The sequence below is a fragment of the Garra rufa genome, chromosome 3 (genome assembly GCF_049309525.1).
Source record: "Garra rufa chromosome 3, GarRuf1.0, whole genome shotgun sequence".
In the NCBI taxonomy this organism is placed as follows: Eukaryota; Metazoa; Chordata; class Actinopteri; order Cypriniformes; family Cyprinidae; genus Garra; species Garra rufa.
This window is the reverse complement of record NC_133363.1, coordinates 45,487,565-45,513,969: the sequence shown is the minus strand read 5'-3', so window position 1 is coordinate 45,513,969 and position 26,405 is coordinate 45,487,565. Positions and strand designations below refer to the sequence as shown.

General features: G+C 35.8%; 1 protein-coding gene across 1 annotated transcript in view; it reads left to right on the top strand.

Annotated features, from left to right (window-relative positions):
* plekha7b (pleckstrin homology domain containing, family A member 7b) overlaps positions 1-26,405 on the top strand; it is a 139,720-nt gene that overhangs the window by 90,555 nt on the left and 22,760 nt on the right. Inside the window, exons 9-15 of the mRNA XM_073836627.1 lie at positions 8,483-8,658; positions 13,340-13,774; positions 15,726-16,260; positions 18,580-18,663; positions 18,931-19,056; positions 24,121-24,174; positions 25,513-25,581. Of these exons, the coding sequence (XP_073692728.1) occupies positions 8,483-8,658; positions 13,340-13,774; positions 15,726-16,260; positions 18,580-18,663; positions 18,931-19,056; positions 24,121-24,174; positions 25,513-25,581 (1,479 nt within the window). The remainder of the gene's footprint in view (positions 1-8,482; positions 8,659-13,339; positions 13,775-15,725; positions 16,261-18,579; positions 18,664-18,930; positions 19,057-24,120; positions 24,175-25,512; positions 25,582-26,405) is intronic.

Below are 26,405 nucleotides of genomic sequence, written 5' to 3'. Positions count from 1 at the left end.
CCAAAAATGTTGTCACTCACATGTCCTAACTCTATATTAATTTTTTTCTTGTGCTTAACACAAAAGAAGATATTTTGAAGAATGTGGGTAACAGTAGCTGGACTTAAAATAAATAAATAAAATATATGGAAGTAACTGGGGACCCAGCAACTGTTTGGTTACCCACATTATTCAAAATAAGTTTTATGTTCAGCATGTTTTATGCTTAAAAAAATGCGAGAGTGAGTAAATGATGACAGAATTGTCATTTTTTGGTGATGATACGCTAATAAAACAAAACAAAGTAAAATCACTCACTGCTCTTGACTGAAGAACTTCAATACAGTTGCTTTAAATGTTGCTTCTATGTATAATTTATGTATACAATGTATATAGTGTTTTATTTTTATATTTGTTAATTAAATTTCTTGAATGCTACTGATAAATACACCGACTGTACATGAAAATTAAAGCACTGTTTGTTTTATTTTTATAGTATGTGTATTTGTAACATGTAGCTTATCTTTGTTCTTATTTTTTAAAAACAAAGAAAATGATGACAAAGATTTTTTTTGTCTTCGCCCACTTTGGCTTAAATATTTGCCATTCTTTTTATTTTATATTTTGTTACCTTGTAAGGTTTTGGTTTTAAAATAGAAAAAATAATTTGGCTGTACTACTCAGACAACTTGTAAAAAAGTAAAACCAACATGACAAAGAATCGGGATAAAATCGTGAATCGTGATATTTCTTGAAAAAATCGTGATATGATATTTTTACCATATCGCCCACCCCTAACTATAACAATATTACGGTTGTTACATTTGTTATTTGATACATAATTAAGGCCAGTTAGACTGTGATTATGTCTCATATATATGTGACAGTGGACCACAAAACCAGTTGTCAGTTGCACGGGCATATTTGTAGCAATAGCCAACAATATATTGTATGGGTCAAAATTATCGATTTTTCTTTTATGCCAAAAATCATTAGGGTATTAAATAAAGATCATGTTCCATGAAGATATTTTGTTATGCTCTTGGTCTAATAGGATTCAATGATCTATGCTAAGCTATGCTAAAAGTGATATCGTCAGAACAGGAGAACGGCTGAATGGATTTCAAAACGGTAAAAACCAACTTATTAACTCGGGGGGAGTTGGAGAATGAGCCTATTTCCAAAAAAAGTGGAGTGTTCCTTTAAGGAACTGGAATTGTTAAGAAGGATCAAAACTGGAATAATTAAATTCTTTAAAATGCCCATCCTTGATTTGTCACTATTTGAGAATATAAAAATTGGCACAAAGTCATAAAGGGTCTTATACAGGTCCTTTTCAAAAAATTAGCATATTGTGATAAAGTTCATTATTTTCTGTAATGTACTGATAAACATTAGACTTTCATATATTTTAGATTCATTACACACATTTGAAAGTAGTTCTAGCCTTTTATTGTTTTAATATTGATGATTTTGGCATACAGCTCATGAAAACCCAAAATTCCTATCTCAAAAAATTAGCATATTTCATCCGACCAATAAAAGAAAAGTGTTTTTAATACAAAAAAAAAGTCAACCTTCAAATAATTATGTTCAGTTATGCACTCAATACTTGGTCGGGAATCCTTTTGCAGAAATGACTGCTTCAGTGCGGCGTGGCATGGAGGCAATCAGCCTGTGGCACTGCTGAGGTGTTATGGAGGCCCAGGATGCTTCGATAGCGGCCTTAAGATCATCCAGAGTGTTGGGTCTTGCGTCTCTCAACTTTCTCTTCACAATATCCCACAGATTCTCTATGGGGTTCAGGTCAGGAGAGTTGGCAGGCCAATTGAGCACAGTAATACCATGGTCAGTAAACCATTTACCAGTGGTTTTGGCACTGTGAGCAGGTGCCAGGTCGTGCTGAAAAATGAAATCTTCATCTCCATAAAGCTTTTCAGCAGATGGAAGCATGAAGTGCTCCAAAATCTCCTGATAGCTAGCTGCATTGACCCTGCCCTTGATAAAACAGTGGACCAACACCAGCAGCTGACATGGCACCCCAGACCATCACTGACTGTGGGTACTTGACACTGGACTTCAGGCATTTTGGCATTTCCCTCTCCCCAGTCTTCCTCCAGACTCTGGCACCTTGATTTCCGAATGACATGCAAAATTTGCTTTCATCCAAAAAAAGTACTTTGGACCACTGTGTTTTATCAAGGGCAGGGTCAATGCAGCTAGCTATCAGGAGATTTTGGAGCACTTCATGCTTCCATCTGCTGAAAAGCTTTATGGAGATGAAGATTTCATTTTTCAATAAGCACTCATGATTCTTAGCTTCAATTGATTCATTTATTCAGATACAGCAGTTAAATGTTATGATGTTTATTAATCATCTTGTCCTGTTCTCTGGAGTGTTGTACTTTTGCTTTCCCAGTGGCGTGGTTCTGCTTAGCTTTGCTGCCTCTAATGTTAATTGCATTTCTGCTCACCCTGCTTATCTGACTGATATTTCACAAGCAGGGACATTTCAACACATCTTCTAGTTTTGGTTAACATTTTTCACATAGGCCGTGATCCACCTCCCTCTGTTTTTGCACAACTCACTCTTATTCTCTCATTCCTATTGGCCTATTGCTTCCTGTTGTGACCTGGTGCATTATGGGAGCTGAACCGGGTGCATCTGGTGGAAGGGCCGTCTCCTGAGTCAGCCTCTTGCATGAATAGGTATTTTAATTTCCATTCATTACTATCAGCGGATCTCCACTCCATCACCATCCCGTGTATGGCATTTTCCTAGGCAGATGAAAAATGCACATAGCCAATGTGCATTGATGTGTTTCAGCATGCATGCGACTCATTTTGCTTCCTCAGGAACAGGCAATGCCAGCTCGACAATCCTTTTATATATAGACAAGTCTTTTATATTCATCTCCTTGATGTGATGTGAATATTGGATATGCCGATACTGTATGTCCTTATGAACGTGTGAATCTCAAAGTAAAGATAAGGACTGTTGCAGTCTGGCATTGCTCAATTCCTCTTCTCACTTCATCACTTGCATCAGTATTTCCAGTGTTGGTTATCATCCGCACATTTCTACACTCTCATATGCTATTTAGTCATTTTTCAATTCTCAGTACTGTAAATATAATATGAATTGCGACTGTTGTTAAATGTATGTAATTACATTTACATTTTTTAGATATAATACCGTTCAAAAGTTTGGGGTCAGTAAGATTTTTAAAAATGTTTTTATTCAATGTTGTTGTATTAAAAATAAAAAACAGTAGTATTGTAAAAATGTTGCAGTGTTAAATTTGATACTTTTTAATACATTTTAAAATATTTAAAAATGTAATTTATTGCTGTGACTTCAAAGCTGAATTCTCAGCAGCTATTACTTCTTTAGAAATCATTTTAGTATGCTGATTTGGTTTTCAAGAAGCATTTCCAGAAGACAGTTTGAAGACAGTTGTGCTGCTTAATATTTTTATGGAAATTGTAATATATATTTTTTCAGGAGTCTCTTAAGCTGCAGTCTATAACTTTTTTTTGTGTTTGTAATTTACAATTTTCCAAACCATGTTTTCGACTTATTTTGAATCACTACAGTACACCTTTAATACGTTTTAATATTCTGACTATTTTAGACTGGTTCTGGTAGGAACCACCTGCGTGACTTGTCATAGACATAAACAGAGAGAAGTAGCTCTGGCTGCAATGTTCTTCCACAGGATACATGCAGTTAACTGCTAGAGCACCAAAAGTTATGGACTGCAGCTTTAAATATTAAGTTCAAAAGAGCAGCATTTATTTGAAGTAGAAGTATTTTGTAACATTTACTGTCACATTTACCGTCACATTGGATCAATTTAGTGCTTCCTTACTGAATAAAAGCATTCATTTCTTTAAATAAAATTAGCGACCCCAAACTTTTAATGTATAACACATGTGAATTGTTATGCTGTATCATTATGTATGTGTTTAACCAAATGTCAATTTCTCACAGACATTAAGGCCAAAGGATAGGTTTTCAAGTTGGATTTAAACATAAATGTGTGTAATATGCAGTGTCCTCTTGATTGTTTAACTTAAAAGGTTAGTTAACCCAAAAATGAAAATTCTGTCATTAATAATTTACCCTTTTGTCATTCCAAACCTGTAAGACCTTTGTTCATCTTTGAAGCACAAATTAAAATATTTTTAATGAAATCCAAGAGCTTTCTAACCCTGCATAGACAGCAATGTAATTACTTAGTTCAAGGCCCAGAAAAGTAGTTAAAATAGTCCATGTGATGTCAGTGGTTCAACCTAAATTTTATGAAGCCACAGGAATAATGACTATATTCAACAACTCCGCCACCAGTCACGAGAATACCATGACACATTTTCTTTGCGCAGAAAAAGTCTTCTCATAGCTTCATAAAATGAAGGTTAAACCACTGATGTTACATGACTATTTTAATGATGTACTTACTACCTTTCTGGGCCTTAAATGTGGCAGTTGTGTTTCTGTCTATACAGGGTCAGAAAGCTCTCGGATTTCATTGAATTTGGAAAAATTTAGGTTCGTAAGAACATGTGTCTTATGGGTTTGGAACAACATGAGGGCGAACTACCCCTTTTTGGGTGAGCTACCCCTTTCTTTCAGAAGAATATTTCAGGTTATTTACAGCTTCCAATTTGTGGCATGGTTTTGCATACAACAGATATAACTTTGATTTGTCCCTTTCTTATGTCCCTCGAACACAATCATATTTTTATATTGGACATAACTTAAATGCAAACACAATATCTTTTTATGGCTGTTCTTTTGCAGCCGTTGTGTATTTGAAATGTTTTGCCAGCCCTGCCTCCATGACTGTTAAACTACAATTGTTGTTGGTTATTTTTTACAACCTTGGGAACATTGTTTTTTGTCCAGCAGATGCTGTCCATAGATATTAAGTAGTAAATAACCCAGAATATTCCTTTAACCTCTGAAGTGGTTGAGTGATTGAGCAAATTCCTCTGATTAATTACGGCATATCCCTCTTAAAGGGATAACCCTGAATGAAAGCCCATGACTAGATGGGTAATCTGAGGTCATTAACTTCTTAAAGACAGGAATGTGAGAAGAATATATATCAGCAGACATGCTTTCCTTTAGTAGCTGAAACTTGATATATCACAATGGGCTCTGAAATCACTTTTCTCTTGCCCAAGTTTTGTCTCCCATTTTTCATTGTTTGTCATGATGAAATGGTTATTAATGGTACAAGATATGCACTTCCTTTTTGCTTTCTATTGTGAATTTATTTTGTTTATGCATATTTGTGTATGTAGATATGTGTATGAGTAAAAGATTTTATTACATTAAATTAAAAGCATTTTTTTCATCATATAACATAATAAGTGTCTCTACATCCTGATAAATCACTGAAACAAGTATTCTGAGATATGACACGCATCTCTCTGACAGCCCTAGGGTGTGTAAACTACAAAACAATGCAGGACACTATTGTCTAGACAGTCTGTCAATCATTCTGAGTGTTTATGTTTGCTGAAATTTTTTTTAGATAACGCACACATCAAATAGACTTCTCTGGTTAACACATATGTGATATCAGGCAAAGAACTATGACAGTCGATAAAAAAATGGTAGGAATAATATGAAGACTTCAGGAGCAGGTATCGGATATTGAAGGGGCTGCTTTAGCCATTAGTGTGTGACAGGCGGGATAATAGACTCCTGGAGAGGCCGAAGAGATGTGCCGAGAGCAGAAATGCAGCTGTCGAATTGTGAATTAAGAGACACCTTCGATGTAGCCCAAAGGCTGCTGCATTGACTTTCTACAGAATGAGTCAATGTTACCAGATGTATGCGCTGTGTGTGTGTGTGTGTTGTTGTAGAGGTAGAAAGGATGGTCTGCAGCCTGTCTGAATGGGTCTGGGTGTGCCTGGTAAAAGCGCTGAGCTGGACTCTGTTTATAAGCGTTTAGATGTGTGAGCGGTGGCCGGTGGCCCCCATCAGAGAGATTAGACCAACAGTTGCATTTTGGCAGTAGCAGATTTAGTGAACAGCAGGTGCATGGAGCTAGTTTAGCTGGGGGGCTGTTAACTCTGGCATTAAACAGAACACCGGTAAGAGAATTAACAGCTTTGTTTATGTGAGTAAGTATGTGTGCATCGTTGATATTGTGTATTTTTAACATTTTTGTGGTGTGTTTGACATGTACAGTGTACACTTGATAACCAAATGTAGAGGGGGAGGACCAGTACAGAGGCACTTGTGTGTAAACCTTCTGCTGAATTAAATTATATATTTTTGGAGTATGTGAAATAAGTAGAAAAGAATCATCTCTATCCTTTCTGCAGAAATGGCTGACAGAGTTGATTGATTTATCATTTGTTTGCTATGTATTGATGGTTGGAGTTCAGATCTTCAATGTTGATTTTCTGACATTGATGGTTTTTATTCTATGGAAGCCTGTTTCTACCTCAGGGTTAAAAGAAATTGAAAGATAATTGACGTTATATCCTAAAATAGTGTCAATATTAGAGTTTTATTTTTTTTTTCCAGTTATGTCTTTATTCCTTAGAAATGTGATTTTATACCTCACATTTATGACACTTATTTTCCACATTTGTTTCCCACATTTTTTTATGAAAGAAATACTTTCATTCAGCAAGGATGCATTAAATTGGATGCATCAACATCACATTTGGTAAAATGTTAAAATTGGTTTCTATTTTAAATAACTTTCAAATAACCTTTTATTTATCAAAGAATCCTGAAAAAAAGTTAAAATAGATATACAGTTGAGGTCAAAAGTTTACAACCCCTTTCAGAATCTGCAGAATGTTAATTATTTTACCAAAATAAGAGGGATCATACAAAATGCATGTTGTTGTTTATTTAGTACTGACCTCAATAAGATATTTCACATAAAAGTTTACATGTAGTTCATAAAAAAAAAACAATCATTGTTGAATTTATAAAAATTACCCTGTTTAAAAGTTTATCACATTGATTTTTAATACTGTGTTGTAACCTGAAGGATCCACAGCTGTATTTTGTTATTTAATGATATAAGAAAATAAGAACAATGTACACCTCTCCATTCTGTTCAAAAGTTTTTACGCCCTGACTCTTAATGCATGTTTTTTTTCCTTCTGGGGCATCATTGAGCATTTGAACCTTCTGTAATAGTTGCATATGAGTCCCTCAGTTGTCCTCAGTGTGAAAACATTAATCTCAAAATCATACAGTCATTGTTGGAAAGAGTTCAGATACACAAAAATGCTGGAAAACCAAAGAATTTGTGGGACCTGAAAGATTTTTCTAAAGACCAGCAGGCGGTTTAATGGTTCAGGACAAACAAGGGAGTCATGAACAACTATCACTAAACAAAAAAAGCTGTGGATCATTCAGGTAAGAACACAGTATTTAAGAATGAAGGGGATGTAAACTTTTGAACGAGGTCATTTTTATAAATTCAACTATTATTTTCTCTTGTCGATATATAAACTTCTTTTAAGTAAAATATCTTATTCAGGTCAGTACTAAAACAATAACATGCATTTTGTATGATCCCTTTCCATTTCAGTAAAATAATTAACATTTTGCAGATTCTGAAAGTGGATGTAAACTTTCAACCTCAACTGTATCAAAAATATGAGTAGGACAGTAGGAGACTTCTTTTAAAAGCATTACAAAATCCTACCAACCCAGCATTTTTTGAACGGTAGTGTTTATCTCACAAATGCGACTTTCTGTCTCTAAACATTTTCACAATTACTAACTTTTTGTACTCTGAGGCATAAAGGGCTTCCATATTCTGAAGCGTAGTCTGACTGCAGAAAAACAGTTATAATTATTTAAATATTTTTCAGCAAAAGTCTCGGTCGCATTTTATATTAGGTAGCCTCAACTGCTGTGTACTTACATCTAAATACAGTATAACTAGAATGTACTTATTGTGTTCATATTGTATTTAGGTGGGATACGGGGTAAGGTTAGGGACAGGTTTAAGGGTGGGTTAGGGTGTAAGGAATGGGTAAACGGTGTAACTATAAATGTAATTAAAGAAATTAATTGCAATGTAATTACATGCAGGTGTGTGTGTTTTTTTAAAATATAAGTACAATGTAAAAACATATATACTAAATGCATTGTATCAAATGAATTATTTAAATGTAAGTACATAGTAGTTAAGGCCACCTAATATAAAGTGGGACCAAAGTTTCAAATGCTTGCACAGTACAAATCACTAGTGCAGATCATTTGACTGAAGTGCATGGTAGTATTTGTAACAATGATAATGTAGTTATCATTGATTGGTAATCCTCTTACAGTCTGTTTCCTTAGCTCTGATCAACAAAATAAACAGAACAGTTCAGCATGACTCTGAGCTTGCTACAATGATGCTGTCACAGCAAGACTGGGGCCCGCTGGTCCGGTGCCTCACATGCACATGCAACCTCTATGCATGGTCAGAGCTGACGGACCTCTCTTGTCTCTCTGTCTCTCCCTCAGGCCTGTCACACGGGAATGCGCTCTTACATTTACAATAAGAATTCTCTGATTGGCTCGCAGGCCGAGCACTGTGGCATGAGGACCTACTTCTTCAGCGCCGACACACAAGAGGACATGAATGGCTGGATCCGGGCCATGAACCAGGCCGCGCTGATGCAGAGCCATGGCGTGAAGAGGTCAGTCACCTCATGCTGCTGCAAATCATTTCTCAGGGCTGGTGTCTAGAAACTAGATCAGTATCTCAGAGTCATGGGCAGTATTTCATTAAATACAACAGGATAACCCTTACTTTATTTATTTGCCGTGATTTTATTTGTCAGACATAATACAAACAAGGAAAAACTTCCAAAATGCGTCAAAATGCAAAAATATAATAAACAATATACATACCAGTTGATTGGAAAAAAAAAAAAAAAAACGTCCTTAATAAATCTTCCTGGTTGTGCTGAATTCATAGAAATACACTTTGTTTTAATATAAAGGACCTCTTGAAACAACTTATCTTTTCTGCTGACATGGCCAAGGCTGCATGGTTAGAGAAAAATATTACCCAATAATATCACTGTGTAATGTTTTTCAATCCCTCATCTAGTCAAATCTGTATGGATTTTGTACTTGCAGTTCCCTACACATGTCCTTACAAGTTCCCTTACTTATTCTTTCTCAGAAAAATGTCACATTAAAAAAAGCCAACGCATTATGATAGCCATTTAATGTTTTATTAAAGAATTGGCTTTGATTTGAGACTTTTTGAGAATATGACCAGTATAGTATCAATTCTCCTCTCCATTGCTTTCTCCTCACTCTTGAATTTTCTCTTTTTACTCGTTATTACTGTCATTTAAACTTTCTTTTTCTAATTCTTTGATATTATGTTCTTTTACCTTGGCTTTTATGTAATGTGATGATTGATATTTCTAGCTATGAGTTTTTCCATGCACAACGAAAGTGAAGTGGTCTTAATAGTTTTTTTGTACTACTGTCAAGTTGAATTGACTTAATTAAGGCTGTCTAACGACGTCAGCAATCTATCAGGGTTAAAGCTACAGTTATTCTTGACTTTGAGCTCTGGGAACATGCAAAAACTTGTATTTCGCTGTGTATCAAAGTTTTAAGTTTGGTGATCTCCTACCTGAAAATTCACAAAGAACAAAGACATCTTATAACGGACCTATCTAGACATCACAAATTGACCTCTTGGCTGATTTTAAACTTAAAAATTGCCTGGTTTGCAGTAATTTAGGGTCTAAAGCAGTTTTGTAGGCTTGTTGTAATTGCAGCTTTGCTCTTTGTTCTGACTCGGTGTTGTGTATTTGAAATTGCTGCTACTTTTAAAAAATTTATTTCGGGGACAATTTGTTTTATCAAGATATGAATTTAAGTCACTGGAAATGCTGTATGTTGTTGTAGTTATTTAAAGGAATAGTTCAACCAAAAATGAAAATTTGCTTAACCTTAGGCCATCCAAGATGTAGATGATTTTGTTTCTTCGTCAGAATGGATTTAACTCAATGGATCCTCTGTAGAGAATGGGTGCCGGCAGAATGAAAGTCCAAACAGCTAATAAAACCATCTCAGTAATTCACAAGTATTCCAAATGACTCCAGTCCGTCAATTAATGTCTTGAAGTAAAAGCTGCATGTTTGTAAGAATTCATAATTCACAATTAAGGCATTTTAGATTTAAAATGTTGCTTCCGGCCAAAATATGGCCAGATAGTAATAACCCATAATAATGCTTCCTCAAGAGAAAAAAGTTCATCCTCTGTTGTCCTTTCACATTAAAATCCACCAACATATTTGTTTAGATCTGTTTTTGCTTTGAAATAGTACTTTTACGTGGATCATTGTAAAGTTTTTATCAGCCCCAGGGTAGTCCTCGTTTTTCACTATTCCGACAACTGTAAGAGATCTAGATACATATGAATTATTCAGGGTTCTAGATAACTAGTACTCAGCTATGTCAGCATTAGAATTCTATATCTGATGGCTGTCCTACTATTGCTCATATTTGATTCTATTGTTTTGGTTGGTTTTTATTGACATTTTTTTTTTTGGATTGTGTTATGTGTTTGTTTTTGTTTACTCCATTGCTTGTTTTGATCAATATTTATTTATGGATTGTGTTATGTAACTGTTAAATTCTTTTAACATGTATTCTAATCACATCTTTTTAGGGTGACTTGTAACATTCTGTCCAGGGACTACGGATGAAAAATAGCCTTTGGCTAATTCTGGTACATTTACAGAAATGTTTTATTAATGTACAATGTCCCTGTTAACTAAACAAATAAAGAAAATGTAAAAAATATATAAATTAACAGGGTGAACAAAATGAACAAAAGTGCCCCATAAATTCAAGACAAAGGGGCAAAAAATGCCCCCGCACAATTAAACAACGTAGTACGGTTGTCACGATTTAAAATGAAGTGTGAAAATAAATGAAAAGTATCAATTTGCGAAATTCCATTTAGGTTTGTTAACGCTGCATCAGTTTTTTTTTTTTTCCTTTTTTCACTGTTTTGCAGCGTTGAGCCTTGTAACCAATCAAACGCGTTTCCGTTGAACTTAACAATGCATTTGGCCAATCAGAGGCTTAGATTAGTCAGCGCTGAAAGCAACGGTGCTGTTAATGAGAACACTTGCTCCTGAATTTTCTCATCATTAACAACAGTGCAGATATGATATAGATAAAAGATTTATTTTTATAGCTTTAGTGATTAGAACGGGAGTTTTCGCAAAATTTTTGCTACACTAGACTTATGTCATGGACCAACATGTTTGTCTATGAAGCTAGAATGTGACGTGCCCAAAACAAAAAAAAAGTTTTATATGGTTTTCTATATCAATATTAATAATCATTTTTACAGTATAAAGAGCAATAATCTACAATAATGTTTTTTGTCATAATATTGCAGCCCTATGAGCTGTTTACAATTTAAAACAGTCTTTTGTTATTGACAACAGTTTAAAATATTGATTAAAGTAATTGGGATAATATTTAAATATTTGACAATAAAGACAACATATGTTTTTTATAATAATAAGGTGATTATAATAATTGCCCTCACAAATGTATCAATCAATTCCGGAGGGCAAATATTAGCCCTTAATGGGAAACGTTAATTTATATCCCTGTTGGACCCTGTTGAACCATTGGTGAGCAAGTGATGTAATGCTAAATTTCTTTTCTGATAAAGAAACAAATTCATCTACATTTTGCTATGGCCCTGAGGGCAAGTAAATTTTCAGCAAGTTTTCATTTCTGGGTGAACTGTTCCTTTAAGCTTGTGTCTGATCCACAGATGGGGTACAGCAAAAGCAGTGTGCTGTGTTCACTCATCTGCTGCTGTTGTGCTGGTGCAGAGGCACAGTGCCATAGTTGTGTACACTTTGACACTGCAGCTCTGGGGAGGAGTATCACTGCGGCACGCTGCAGCCAGCTGACTGTGGGCCACCAGCCCAGAGAACACAGCACTTGGACTGGGGCGTAATGTTAGTGTGCTGCCCCCATGCTCTTCACTTCTATGAGTGCAGAGAGGGTTTGTCCCTAGGGCTTTCCTTATAGCTGGGCTTTTATAGTATACATAAAAAGGAGAGTAGGTGGTTAATAACCATGAAGGTGTTTTATAATGCCATTTATGGCTGGTAGGACTAGTGTAGTGGCTGTATTTGTTGGATTTTGTAGGCAAATGCTTTTACACAAGCATGTGGAACGTTGGCAGTGTTGCTATACTTGCCAATCTAATGCCAAACCACCTGTCTGATCACGCTGAGGGGTGAAATGTCAATGTCAGTGCTGCTGTACTGTTTTGAAGGCCCTTCATTTATTTGAGGGAGACTTTGAAAGTAAGATATTAGTGCCATCTAGGGATAGATTCACAACATTGCACATGATGACTTTACCTTTATCAATTAGATTTATAATGTGTTAATGCATTTCAAGTTGCCTTTTGTTCCTTTTTTAAATTTCATTTGTAAATCTATTATTATTGTGTTTTAAATATTAACTTTTAAAATCAATCCTAAATTAGACATGCCTCTCTTGTCAGTTTTGTGTTTGGGCAGAACTAAAAGAAAATTAATAGCTTAAGTGAAGTAATGACATGAATTATAGGTATGATGATTATAGGTATGTGATAATTAATTACACTAAATTTATTAATTAATTATGCCATATCTGGACAAATTAGACTAAAATTATACTAAATGATAAGGTTATGTCGCCTATCACTTGTTTAAGAGGAAATAGTTGGCCTAAAGATACATTTACATGCCTTTTGAAACCAAATCTGTCTTCATTTAAACACAAAAAGACTTTGGTTTCCACAAAAATGAAAAAGAAAAGAATTAGATAGCTAGACAGTCGGTTCAAGGTCAATTATCTGCATCTTGAGTTGTAGATTCAGTTATAATTCATGCTAAACTCATTTCTGTCCTGTTTTTTTCCTAATAGTGATACATCATCGGAAATAAGTTTTAAAGATATAATTCTGTCATTATTTACTCGCCCTCATGTTGTTCCAAACTCGTAAAACCATTGTTCATCTTCAGAACATAAAGAAACTTTTGATGAAATCCAAGAGCTTTCTGACTCTGCATAGACAGTAACACAACTACCACGTTCAAGGCCCAGAAAGGTAGTAAGGACATTGTTAAAAGAGTCCATGTGAGATCAGTGGTTCAATCTTTAATTTTATGAAGCTATAAGAATACTTTTTGTGTGCCAAGAAAGCAAAAATAACTCTACTCAACAATTTCTTCTCTTCCGTATCAAGAAACCTCATGGATTTCATAAAAAAAAAAAAAAATGAACTATTTGTTTTCTGCTCTTCAATAACTCTCTTTCCTTCCACAGAGAAGCTGAAAGAATCTCCAAACCTGAGCAGCAAGCAGTCCATCAGATCAACCATTTTAGCAGCATCAAAAGCTCCCAGGCCGAGGGCCTCCAGCAGACAATGCATGTGGAGGTGGCAGAGTTGAGGCCAGACCGAGATGGAGAGGAGTGCTATGTTTACAGCAAAGAATTGTCAGAGGATCCTGTTAAAATCTCTGCTGGAGAGTTGGAGATGGAAGGGATTTCACCATCAGGTGCCCATTCGCGCCCGCCTTCCACGGTGCCCACTCACAGAAACGGCCTGCCCTCCTCGGGCATACTTCCTGATCAGAACGGAAATGTGGTGTATAAGAGGGGTCTCGTCCCCCGTACAGACACAGAGAAAAAGGTACAAAGGAAAACTGCACTGGCTCAGGTCGAGCACTGGGTAAAAGTGCAGAAAGGAGACCCCAAAAGGTCAGTTTTGTTTATGTAGACAATTTTATATGTGCTGTGATGGAAAAAAATGTGTATGTGTAATACTCTAATTAAATGATGTAATATTGGGAACTCAAGCCCAATATTGTAGGATTCAGTTCACATATAGTTTCTTCTTATAAGGGAGCTCCCTCTAGTGGTTATGATATGAACACACTAAATATTAAAGGGAAAGTTTAATACAAAAATTACAGTTCTGTCATTAATTACAATAAGACCTTTGTTCATCTTCAGAAGACAAATTAAGATATTTTTGATAAAATCTGAAAGCTTTCTGACCTTCCATAGACAGCAGTGGTACTACCACGTTCAAGGCCCAGAAAAGTAGTAAGAACATTGTTAAAATAGTCTGTGTGACATCAAGTGGTTCAACCGTAATGTTTTGAAGCTACTAGAATACTTTTTTGTGCACAAAGAAAACAAAAATAACAACTTTATTAATCTTCTCTTCCGTGTCAGTCTTTGATGCGCATTAATGAGATATTCATCAAAAACATCTTAATTTGTCTTCCGAAGATGAACGAAGATCTTACAGGTTTGGAACAATATGAGGGTGAGGGCTCATTTTTGTGTGAATTATACCTTTAAAGGCAATGTTTTGTGTTCTATAAACAACATTCTGGTTATTAGTTGTTTTCCGTCTTCCTTAAGGTTGTAAAAACAATCAAAAAGCACATTTACATTATTGCATTTAAAATATATAGAAATGTTCTTATTTTATGTTAGTTTATTAGTATATTAATAATGATAATGATAATAATAATAATAATAGTAATATAAAAAATAGCTGTTTCTATGCACTGCTGTTTCTCAGATCAGAATAAAAACATTTTAGAGTGAAAAAAAGAATACTTTTATGTTTTGATATAAATATTTTATTTAAATACATTTTTAAAACATTAAACACATAACTGTAAGATTAATATCAATTTGAAATTAATATTTATAGGCCATCTGAAAGCTGTAAATAAATAAATAAGCTTTCCATTGATGTATGGTTTGTTAGGATAGGACAATATTCGGCCGAGATACAACTATTTGAAAATCTGGAATCTGAGGGTTCAAAAAAAATCTAAATTTTGAGAAAACCACCTTTAAAATTGTCCAAATTAAGTTCTTAGCCATGCATATTACTAATCAAAAATTAAGTCTTGATATATTTAAGGTAAGAAATGTACAAAATATCTTCATGGAACATGAACTTAATATCCTAATAATTTTTGGCATAAAAGAACAAAAAAAGATAATTTTGACCCTTACAATGTATTGTTGGCTATTGCTACAAATATACCCGTGCTACTTAAGACTGGTTTTATCTGTGTTACTTAAGACTGGTTACAAATATATGACCCTGAACCACAAAACCAGTCATAAGGGTCAATTTTTTTTAACTGATATTTATAAATTAGAATGCTGTATAAATAATCTTTCCATTGTTGTATGGTTTGTTAGGATAGGACCGTATTTAGCTACGTCTTTAGATACAACTATTTGAAAATCTGAAATCTGAGGGTGCAAAAAAAATCTAAATATTAATAAAATCGCCTTTAAAGTTGTCCAAATGTAGTTCTTAACAATGCATATTACTTATCAAAAAATGATATATTTACAAAATATGTTCATGGAACATGATCTTTACTTAATATCCTAATGATTTTTGGCATAAAGGAAAAATCGATAATCTTGACCCATACAGTGTATTGTTGGCTATTGCTACAAATAAACAAAAACAATGTTTTATAGTATGTAAATACTGTAGTATTAGTAATAACATGGAAGGATAAACTATACAATTAATGTTGATATTCCATGTAGAAAATCTAATAAAGAAATTTGAGATATAGTATGTAAATACTGTATGTATAGCATATGAATGCTAACTGACAGTGAGAAGAACTGTAATGTTACCAGTAAAACATGTTTTTTACAGCCATCCCACTGCTGAGTATACCCTACCTAGACGGACACCGCCTCTCCAGCCTAAATCTGTGATGTTGGAGACGTACCAGTCATTGCCAAAGACCACTCGCCACCACTCCGGAGGAAGTTCCCCACCAGTGCCCCGCAACCTTCCTAGTGACTACAAGTATGCACACGACCGTCTTAGTCACTTCCGTATGTCCACTGACGAGCGGATGGCCACTAAAGAGGGCATGGTGTGGCAGCTGTACGAGTGGCAACAGCGCCAACAGTTCCGCCACGGAAGCCCCACGGCACCAATCTACACCGGGCCTGACTACATGGACACATCTGCCTTCAGAGTTACTTTGGAAATGCCACGATCTATATCCGTGCCCCCATCGCCATGTGAAATGCCCCCACCCGGCCACCCTTCCAAGTCCTTGTCCCCACGCAGGCCCCACACGCCCGCCGACAGGGTGACAGTGCGCCCGCTGGATGACTTCGCCACCGTGGACACTCCCAGCTTGGGTTCTCCCAGAGGAATATGTTCCCAGCTCTCAAAGGTAGGGAACGTGGAGCAGTTCACATAGTCTTACAATTTTAAATTAGTTGTGGTGAGTTCTTCTCTTTGTTCAGACCACCAAAGGCGTTAAGGGTTATGGGAAAACCAAGCTTCCCTATATTCAAGCTTTGATTTGGACTTTGTGACAGGATTCACACAGTCTTTACTGAGGGCTTGACTCCCAGGTGCAGAGGGTGTGTTAAAAGAGAGCGTTTTTGTTTATGTGTGTCGCTGGAGTTGCTTGTGTGACAAATAGTAGCATCTGCCAGCTACACCCCCCTCACATGAGAGCGCCGCTCCCAGCGCCACATTCACACGCGGCAGCAGTCACAGAAGCCTCTGTGCCTCTTACAAGTTAACATACTGTCACTACCATTTCTGCTCTGCATACGTCAGGACTCGTGTGAACTCACTAATTACATGCCTCCAACAGAAAGATTCACAGAAGCTGTCAAAACCAGATAGAAAGAAAAAACAGACCTTCAGTCAATGTACGGTGATACCACAAAGAATATAAAGCAGGATCTGAAATGCTAGTGAAAATGCTGTAATTATTGTTTCATTACATATTATATTGTCAAAATAATTATCAGCACAATTTTAGAGTGAATAAAGAGAAAGAATTAGGTTATTACATTTTTATTTGTTAAAAAATCCTGAAAGAAATAACAAAGAATGACAGTTTTCACAAAAAAAGGATTACTTCACTCCTGAATGCTGAAAAAAAGATTCCGGATAATTTACCTACCCCCATGTCATTCATGTCTTTCCTTCTTCAGTCGAAAAGAAATTAAGGTTTTGAGGAAACATTCAAGGATTTTTCTCCATATAGTGGATTTTAATGGGGATCAATGGGTTGAAGGTCCAAATTACAGTTTCACAGCAGCTTCAAAGGGCTCTACACAATCCCAGTCAACGAATAAAGGTCTTATTTAGTGAAACGATTGGCCATTTTATAAAAAATGAAAATGTATGTACTATTTAACCACAGATACTTGTATTTTTAGTAATTATATTCAAGTGTCATTTCTTTACAATTGGTTCAAAGTCAGAGTTGGAAACGTCTTTAAAAATGAATTTTTCACCCAGATTTTAGGTATGCAAATTGTATAATATCCAAGGTACACATATCTAGGGATTGTACAGTTAATTCTCATATTGTATTTTCAGAAAGTTTTGGAATATATGTTCTCTCCCTAAATTTGTCACTACCTAAACACATTTATATATATAAGTTATATATATATGTATATAATTGTGTTATATAGTTATATATATTTATAACTAATATAAACCACTAAATGATGATTTTATATGTATTAAGCTTACTAAAATTTTAAATATTGTTGTGGGTTTCAATAGATAAAAGGATCTTAGTAAACATCTAAGATTTGAATACTTCAATGCTTTTTAAATGTTTTTTGGTGGTAGGACAGCACCAATTCTCTAGAACTTTTTTAAAAATACAAATATTGGAGAAAATGCAGTCTCTCAATTAATAAAAAGTCATAAGTACTGCATGTATAAAATCAGAAAAGAATAACAAATGTCGTTTTCTAAATAAAGGTTTGGATGAACGATTTATCTATATATATATCACACAACAGGACACGCTATCACTGCTCAGCTTGTGATGTCAACTACCCAGCTGCAGATCTATGCATCTTAAAAACTAGAGTGTGTTTTGTGGCGCTGTTGAGTTTGTTTCATAGTGTGTTTTCATAGCTTCTGTCGTAGAGCATATCTCTGTGGAGGATAACTAGACTGTGTTTAGCTGATAAGATCCGCCAAAGGCTAAGCAAAGCGCCCAATAAACCTCCTCAGCAGTGGTCTCTTTCTTCTGATCTTGTATTTAAATAAAAAACCTATTATACAGCAAAAATACAGCACCGTGGGATTCGCACTGGAAAGTCTACAGTGCTACTCTGAGTCTGCTGGTAGCAAACAAACGTTATTTTAAGAAAGCAGGTTGAAGATAATTTATGTGTAGTTAATTAAATCTCTTGTTGTTTGTGTCCTTTTGAGGTGCTATGACGGGCCTAGATGTAGAATTTTGTATGTTAAGCAAAACTGTCAAACCCTCAAAGCCCTGTGGCACATTTGAAATCAAGCACACAGTTTCTTGGCTAAAATAAACAGACGAATGAGTAAAATGTGCTCTGCTGAGCCCTAGTTTTGTGCTAAACTTTGAAACTGACTTTTACTTGACTTTAAAAATGCAGTATCTATTCGCTACAAGAGAGAATTTCAGAATAGTATGGGTGGAACTGTGATTTTCAATGTAAACATCACCATTCTTTAAATGTTTGTTTCTTCACAGACCTCACAAATAGAGAGGAGATCCATGCCAACAATGGGGTACATCACGCACACAGTCAGTGCGCCAAGTCTGCATGGAAAAACGGTAAGATTTCTATAGAGAAAGCTCTTTATCAGATCAGATCAGAGCTACCTAAGAAACATAGGGCATCTGCTTGGTAGATGACATTTTGGCCATGAGGAGCTTTTTGCTCTCTAGTTTTCAGACAGTGAGGTGAGCTATGTCATTAAAGACTGGCAGTAACAGTTCGGCTTAGTCCACTTGTATTGGCCAAATTTCACAACATCTTGGCGCCGCCCTGGTGGTCACCTCCTGAAGTGCTTTCTCTCCCGTCTCCCCGCTGTCCTGCAGCTGGAGGAGTTGACCCTGCTGCTCATCCAGCTCAGGAGACACCGGGCCAAGATGGCCAGCGTGCGCAGCGACACATTCACACACCTGCAGAACCAGCACAACGGCCTCTTTGGCCCCAGTTTGCAGGTTAGAGGGTCACATTCTCCCCTCAACCCACCCTGAGCCCCCCTTTCCATCTGAGCATATCATGCCCTCCTTTTCCTAACTCCCATACTGTGCTCATCTTACTATCGTACGCTCTTGGTTCTAGTTTGATGGATTGCGTTGGTTTGGTGTTAGCTCTCCGTTAGCATGGAGTCTGCAGTAGAACATGTTACAGCTTGGGCTGTGCAATGTGACGTAACAGCCTGTTTGTGTTTTTTAAGATCTTTTATTCTACATTTGGCATTTTTTTTCAACTTTTTTTTTTGTAGTTTCTTCCTCTTGTATTTTGGATTGTCAGATTGCTCCTCGGTTAACAGCATGTTGCTTGTTGACTTGCCTGCATTCACATGATTGAATGTTTTCATGAACAGAAAATGTATTGAAAACATCACTGGTTTACATGTTTATATGAAGCTTTGGATATGAAAAGTCAGAAAAGTACGGAACCCCTAAGGGGACATGATGGTGGAAAAAAAATCGGGGTGGGTCGAAAAAATTATTTTGTGTTCTCCTGCAAAACTTTTACGTTCCCCCGCAAAGATATTTGCAGTCTCTCACAAAACCAGTTGAGTTCGGACAAACATTTCCTGTTTACTTTACAGCTTGTAAGTTAGTGGTTCATACAGCTCTGTACGTTCACAATGGAGCGGTTCATGGAGGTTTACTTTGAGCTTGGAGAGCGGAAATGTTTTGCGAGAAAACTCAAAAGTTTCTAGAGGGATCGCAAAAGTTTTTCGAGAGAACGCCAAAAAACTGAAAAATATTTTTTCCTCCTACCCCGATTTTTTTTTCTCACCACCATGTCCCTTTGGGGGCTCCATAGAAAAGTACTCAAGATTCAATGTAAACATTTGATAGAACAAACATTAGCTGTGACCCATTCAGCACTCTAGATCTGTAAGTTACAGGGTTGCACATTAAAACTTTATTCTATATAAAGTACTATTTATACTATTATTTTACAATATTTAAAGCATTCATTCAAATGCTTCATTTTTTCCTCCAGTGAACTTTGTCACATACCACAGTGCATCAGTGAGATTTCAGATAGAAGTTTAGGGACTTTCAATGAGTATCTGAGACAGTAAATTGTCAGGAATTTAAAAAAAGTCAGTAAACAAGTTTGGGGTTAGTAGATTTTCTTTAAATGTTTTTTAAAATATATCTCTTATAAATCTTTTATTTGATCAGAAAATACAGCAGAAACAGTAATATTGTGAAATATTATTACATTTTAAAAGAACTGTTTACTATTGTGTTTAATATAATGTAATTTATTTCTGGTTTATTTTCAGCAGCTATTATTCCAGTCTTCAGTGTGACATGATCCTTAGAGAAATCATTCTAATATGCTGATTTGCACTTCTTATTAATATCAATGTTGAAAACAGTTGCTTAATGTTTTTTTTTTTTTTTTTTGGAAACCGTGATACATTTTCAGCATTCTGTGGTAAATAGCATAGAACAGGGCTATTCAATTAGATCCATTTGAGGGCCGGATTATCGAACTGGAAATTTGAAGCGGGCCAAGGGGATGGGGGCCGTCCCGATCTTTTTCTAGGGGGCCTATACAATTGCATTGAAATGCATATTCACTAAAATGTATTATCAATACATTTTAGATGTACAATACAAATATTACCAACACCAACATCTATAAAAGGTTAAGGTGCTGTCTGTCAATCAATAAAAAAAAAAAAATCACATTTTTTTTTATTAATCATGAATAATCGCATATTTATATATTTATACTGTCATAATTTCACAATGAACCTCCAAATTAAGGTAGAAACAACAAAGTATTTTTAAATATGTGTTTAATAGCATCTTTTTACCAAGTAGCCTATTATTAATGAAGTATTGATATCAATATTGCTACTGGTGTCTCTATTAAATGAATTTTCTCTCAGTTTTACATATTATGTCCATTCAACATTACAGTAGAATTGAAAGCCCAACATTTAATAGGCATTTAATAGGAAATATATAACAGCTTTTAATTTAGGTGATTTTAAAACAATCTTTACATAAACTATAAATTGTATATGCATAAAATATACAGATTATTAATGCCATATACTGGTTATAATCGTCATTTTATGTTTTTAATTTTACATTAGTGTTTGTTTACCACAAAGTATATTTTGTCCATCAAAATAACATTCAAATTGGATCATAAGAGCTTTAAAGTGCTTAAAATGGTTTTGCAAAATGCTTGAAAGTCATTGAAAAGTGCTTGAATTTCTCTCTCAAAAGGTTGTACAAACCCTGAAATTAATACTGTAATAACATTCGACTTTGCTTAAGTTGGAGTGACTTCTGGTTGTTTGACCTACATCAGCGCTGTTAATAACAGAATTCTGAGCAGAATTTGAATTATTCTCACTGATCTTTCAGCAACCTTAATTCATTCTGGGCGAAATCAAACACTTTTCACTGGATCTCGCAGCACTGTGCAGTAACAGTGTCGCGAAATCAACTTTGGTTCCCGAGGCTGTTCTGAGTTTGGACAAGTGTTTTTGCGTTGCGGTCCGAGCTGATAAACTGTCCGCGCTGCGCAGCTCAAACGTGGCGCGCTTTTGTTTCTCTTTCGCTTTGTTTGCCGTTTAATGTTTCTCATATGAAACAGAAATAGCAGCGCGTATGAGTTGAATAACGCGGTGGTCGCGCCATTGCGACCGCTCACAAAATTTAGTCGCACCGGCAGAAAAAATGCGACCATTTGGTCGCAGTCTGGAGCCCTACAAGTGCTTATCAAATCTGCCGTCTATTGATGTTGCGATCTCCGGTAGATTGTTGTTGTTCTTGGCTCTCTAGCTTTTCTTTTTTTAGTGGACAAACTAATTAGTGCAAAAACCATTCAAGCCACCTGCTGCTCCCTCGGGCCGGACGAAGATGATTGGCGGGCCGCATTGGGCCCGCGGGCCGCCAATTGAATAGCCCTGGCATAGAATATGAAAACATAGAACTTTTGTTAACGTTACTCTGTAACATTACAAATGTCTTTGATCCAAAATGAAAATAATGTAATACATCTGTGCTAATTAAAAGTACACTCGAGAAAAAAAAAATGCTGGGTTAAAAACAACCCAACTTGGATTATTTGGCAACCCAGTGCTGGGTAAATATTGGACATAACATATGCTGGGTTATTTTGACCCAGCTGGTTAAGTTAAATGTTTTTACCCAACTTGCTGGGTTGTTTTATTTGAGTCTAAACTGTTGTTTAAGAATTATTATATTGCTGGCTTAAAATGGGCTGGAAATTAAAAATCACTCTAAGAATTATAGAGGCAACAGCAATAATCAAAAGGTGAACATTTATTATTAAGCAAGAATACCCACGGACAAAAATATTAGATGAATTGAATTTATTTGGGAGAATACAGCGTAGTTTACAATATTACATGCATTTGAATTCGTTTAACAAGCATTTTAGAAATAAAAAATGTAACATTTAAAAGTAGGATTTTGATTTAAGTGTATTCAACCGTTCTCTGTAATCACTTTTCACAGAAACAGTGCTAATTCTCGTGCCGGTGATGGGCTGCTGTTCGCCGGGGGGAATATGAACCACCATTGACTACTTTAGTAATTAAGGACAGATCTTAATGTTTAAGCATATAATGAAATTCTAGGGAATTGTGTGCTTCTAATTTTGTAGCAACAGTTTTGACAGGACCCTTTTCTATTATAACATGACAATGCCTCTGTGTATAAGGCAAAGTTCTAGAGGAAATGATTGATTCGGTCAATGTGGAAGAACATGACTGGTCTGCATAAAGCTAAATCCTAATCCCAGTTGAACACCTCTGGTGTGACTTTAAATGTGTGACCAATGATGTGTACATATGGGTACAGTCATTTTAGACACTTCCAAAACTGTTGCAACAGAGATAGAAATAAAAAATTTAAATACAGGAGTTGTGTTTCCATCTTTGTTGCCACAGTTTTGAAAGTGCCTTTTTCTGTTCTAAATAGGGATGTCCCAATACTTTTGTCCATATAGTGTATGTACAAGTCACTGGTTTTTGGTTTTGGAGTTTTTGGCGCAAGATCTCCATTTATAGTCACTGGAGTTGTTCAGCTGGGATTAAGACTTTGCTTTATGCAGACCAGTCAGTTTCTTCCACATTGGCCAAATCAATCATTTCTTTTTGAACCTTGTCTTATACACAGAGGCATGGTCCTGTTAGAATAGAAAAGGGTCCAGTCCAAATTGTTGCTACAAAATTAGAAGCATACAATCCCCTAGAATATTATTATATCCTTAAACCTTAAGATTTATACTCATGGAAATTACTAAAGTATTCAAACCTGTTAATTGAAAGGGGGTGTCCCAATACTTTTGGCAGTATAGTGTATTTTAACATAAAATTAAATTAAATTCAGTATTATGCCTAGTATTATGCAAGGCAAAAGGTTGACTTCCTTGTATGTTGCGTTGCGTAAAATAATAAATCTTTCAACACAGTAAAGACTTTATAAATAATAAAAAAAAATGTATACAAACCTTTATTTCACTGAAGAAGTGCACCAAATCGGCACCGCTAAGAACCGCTCTCTTCTGTAGAGGACACAAAAAGCCTACACTTAAACTGTGACTCAGCAGCTGGGGTTTTTTCATTGGAGACAGGCCCAACCCAGTGGTTGGCTAGGGAAAAAAAAAATACTCGGCATTAAAAATGACCCAAAAGCTTAGTTACAGAAAAACTACCCAGCACCTGGGAAAAAATAATAAAAACAACCCAATAAAATGACATAACAGGCTAAACCCAGCATTTAGGTAAAAAAAAAACCCAGCATTTTTTAAATATTATTTAAGTTTTAAAAAAAGACTTGCTTATTTTAAATTACCATGGTGTTAATTATCATAACCCAGAGTAATGAATGACTTGTCAATCACTCATGATAACATACACTTGCACAATGTGTAATAATGTACCAGCATTTGGATTTACAGTGTGCATGAAGATCAGTCTCAGCCTTGCATGTTGTACTCAACCATGTGTCATGTGACCTCTTTCTTCATTTTCCTATTTAAAGGCAGATGACACTTACATCCAGCTGAAGAAGGACCTGGAGTATCTAGACCTGAAGGTGGGCTCTAGTGGATCTGCCTTCACCTTCCTCCTCTCATCTTCTCCCTCTCTCCTCAAGGCATAAATTCTTCCTGATTTTCCTGATTTTTCTCCTTATTCTTTATAACAGCTGCTCTGCTCTCTAATCCTGAAGGATGTATAGAGTGAATTTCGAAATCGATGATTAAATAAATTTACATCAGTCAATATTCAGAGAGCAATGCTTGATTTTAAACTTTTACTGCTAAAAATCATATTTAATGCTGTAATTTAGCACTAAAAGTTTTTTGGATGCATGAATGTTGTGACTACTCATGGTTCCCAGGAGAATATTTTGACAATTGAAGGTCACATGGATGCTAGAATCTAATTCTGAGTTGTTTTTCCTATGTGCAGTGGCATCAGTGGCCTTTAGAGCTCTTATATATGCCAACTTTTCCGATCCTGTTTGATATGGAGTGCATTACTTTAATTATTAATTCATAATTCAAATGTATGCATTGCCTAAATTTATACCCACAGTTTACAAAAACCCTTTTATCTTCATTTCAAACAGATGAAAAGTATTGAACCTCTCATCTATTCGGTACACAGTGCGTTCGGTCTGAATGTAAGGATGGGTGTGCAACAAAATGTGACCACTTCATGCCTTCACCTGCCTTGCACATGCTCTGTAGAGTTATACCTATGTGCATGTGCTATTTTTTTGTTCAAGGACACCCAAAGGTTGTTTTTATGGTAAGATATCAATACAGCTCTGATGAGGGATTGTTATAGAGATTGCATTGTAATTGTGAACATTATGTAAAGGCTGTGCTAATTATTTCCATGAAGACATTAAGCATCAAGGAATTATGCTAGAGTCTGATGTTTTCTGTTAATGAGTGAATGCTTAAAGACAGCTGTTCTTACTTATACAGTATCCCTTAGCTAACCCCTGTTTATCACTAAATGATAGTCTTCCAGTGGGTTGCAGCTTGTCGTAGGCTTCACTCCCACATGGTTCACGTCAAGTTCACAGCTGATGAAAAGTATTGATACCTTGCCAAATCAAGAACAGCGCTTTGGGTGGATCATTGCGGCTATCCCCAAATACCCCAGTTGCTATTTGTACGTAAACACATCGCAGAGCTTCCCCCCAAAAAAGTGTTGGTTTGTTTTTTGTTGTTGTTGTTTTGTTCATCTCAAGATATTGTGATCTTGTTTGCTGAAGCACAGTTTGTTTACATGATTTCAACAACCCTTTGTGCAGTCTTGATGGTTGCTTGATCGATGCAACCTTACAGCTTCTTACTGTAGTCTTGATGTTGATGCTAATGTTTTTGCAAGTGTATGAGCTTTTGCATTTTGTCAACAGGTAACTGGACGTGACTCGCTTAAAGATCGACCACCTCGGCCTGTTAAAATAGCTGAAAGTGACATAGATGTAAGTGTGTTCTCTATTTATTAAAACTCACTTTCTGACCCTGGTCTCCCCTCTGGATCTCCCTGTTTGCTTTGCGCAGAAAGCTGTTAGTCGAGCCTGAATTTGTGCAAGTAAACACAGGCATCGCAGTGAGGCGGTGGTACATGCTGTGGGGAGAAGCTCGCTGTCTCGGTGTCAAGAAGAAATTGAAATTATTGACGAGGGCTTTTTATATTCAATGCTCAATTTAAAGAGAAAAAAACATGCAATGGGAGTTTTATACTTTGGGCTTGTAAATTTTTCAGTTTGATTTTTGTATTCGAGTGCTCTCACTGTTTTTCATTTGATTGGAGGTAAATAATCTGGAAGTCCTGGCTTTTCATCATTAACATTGTTTCAGTTTAACAATTTATAAGAATTTTGTTGGTGGATTTATCTGCGTGATGAATATTTAATGTTGTTAAAACAACAGTATATGGCTGTAAAATAATAACAGCTTAATAATTAATTGGAGGGAATGATAAACAGAGCAGAGAATAAACAGGCAGGCTGAAGAAGACTGTAAACAAGACACTTCTGCAGCTTCTGTCTCTCGCGCACACGTACCCTATAACCCATTTTTCGCTGAGAAAATGCTGTTTGTTTCTTGCAAATAATGACACCAGAATTGTCTTGGGTGCATGGAGTTTATGCTAATGAATATCTTCAATAGTGGGAAATGTTGAATATGGAATAGCGGAAGAATGTATTCCGTCGGCCCTCTGTTTGATATGTTTGTATGCTTTAATGGATTCAGGCTCTGTTTGGTGACCATGTTTTATTGCTGCTTGTGATTGTCTCTCCAG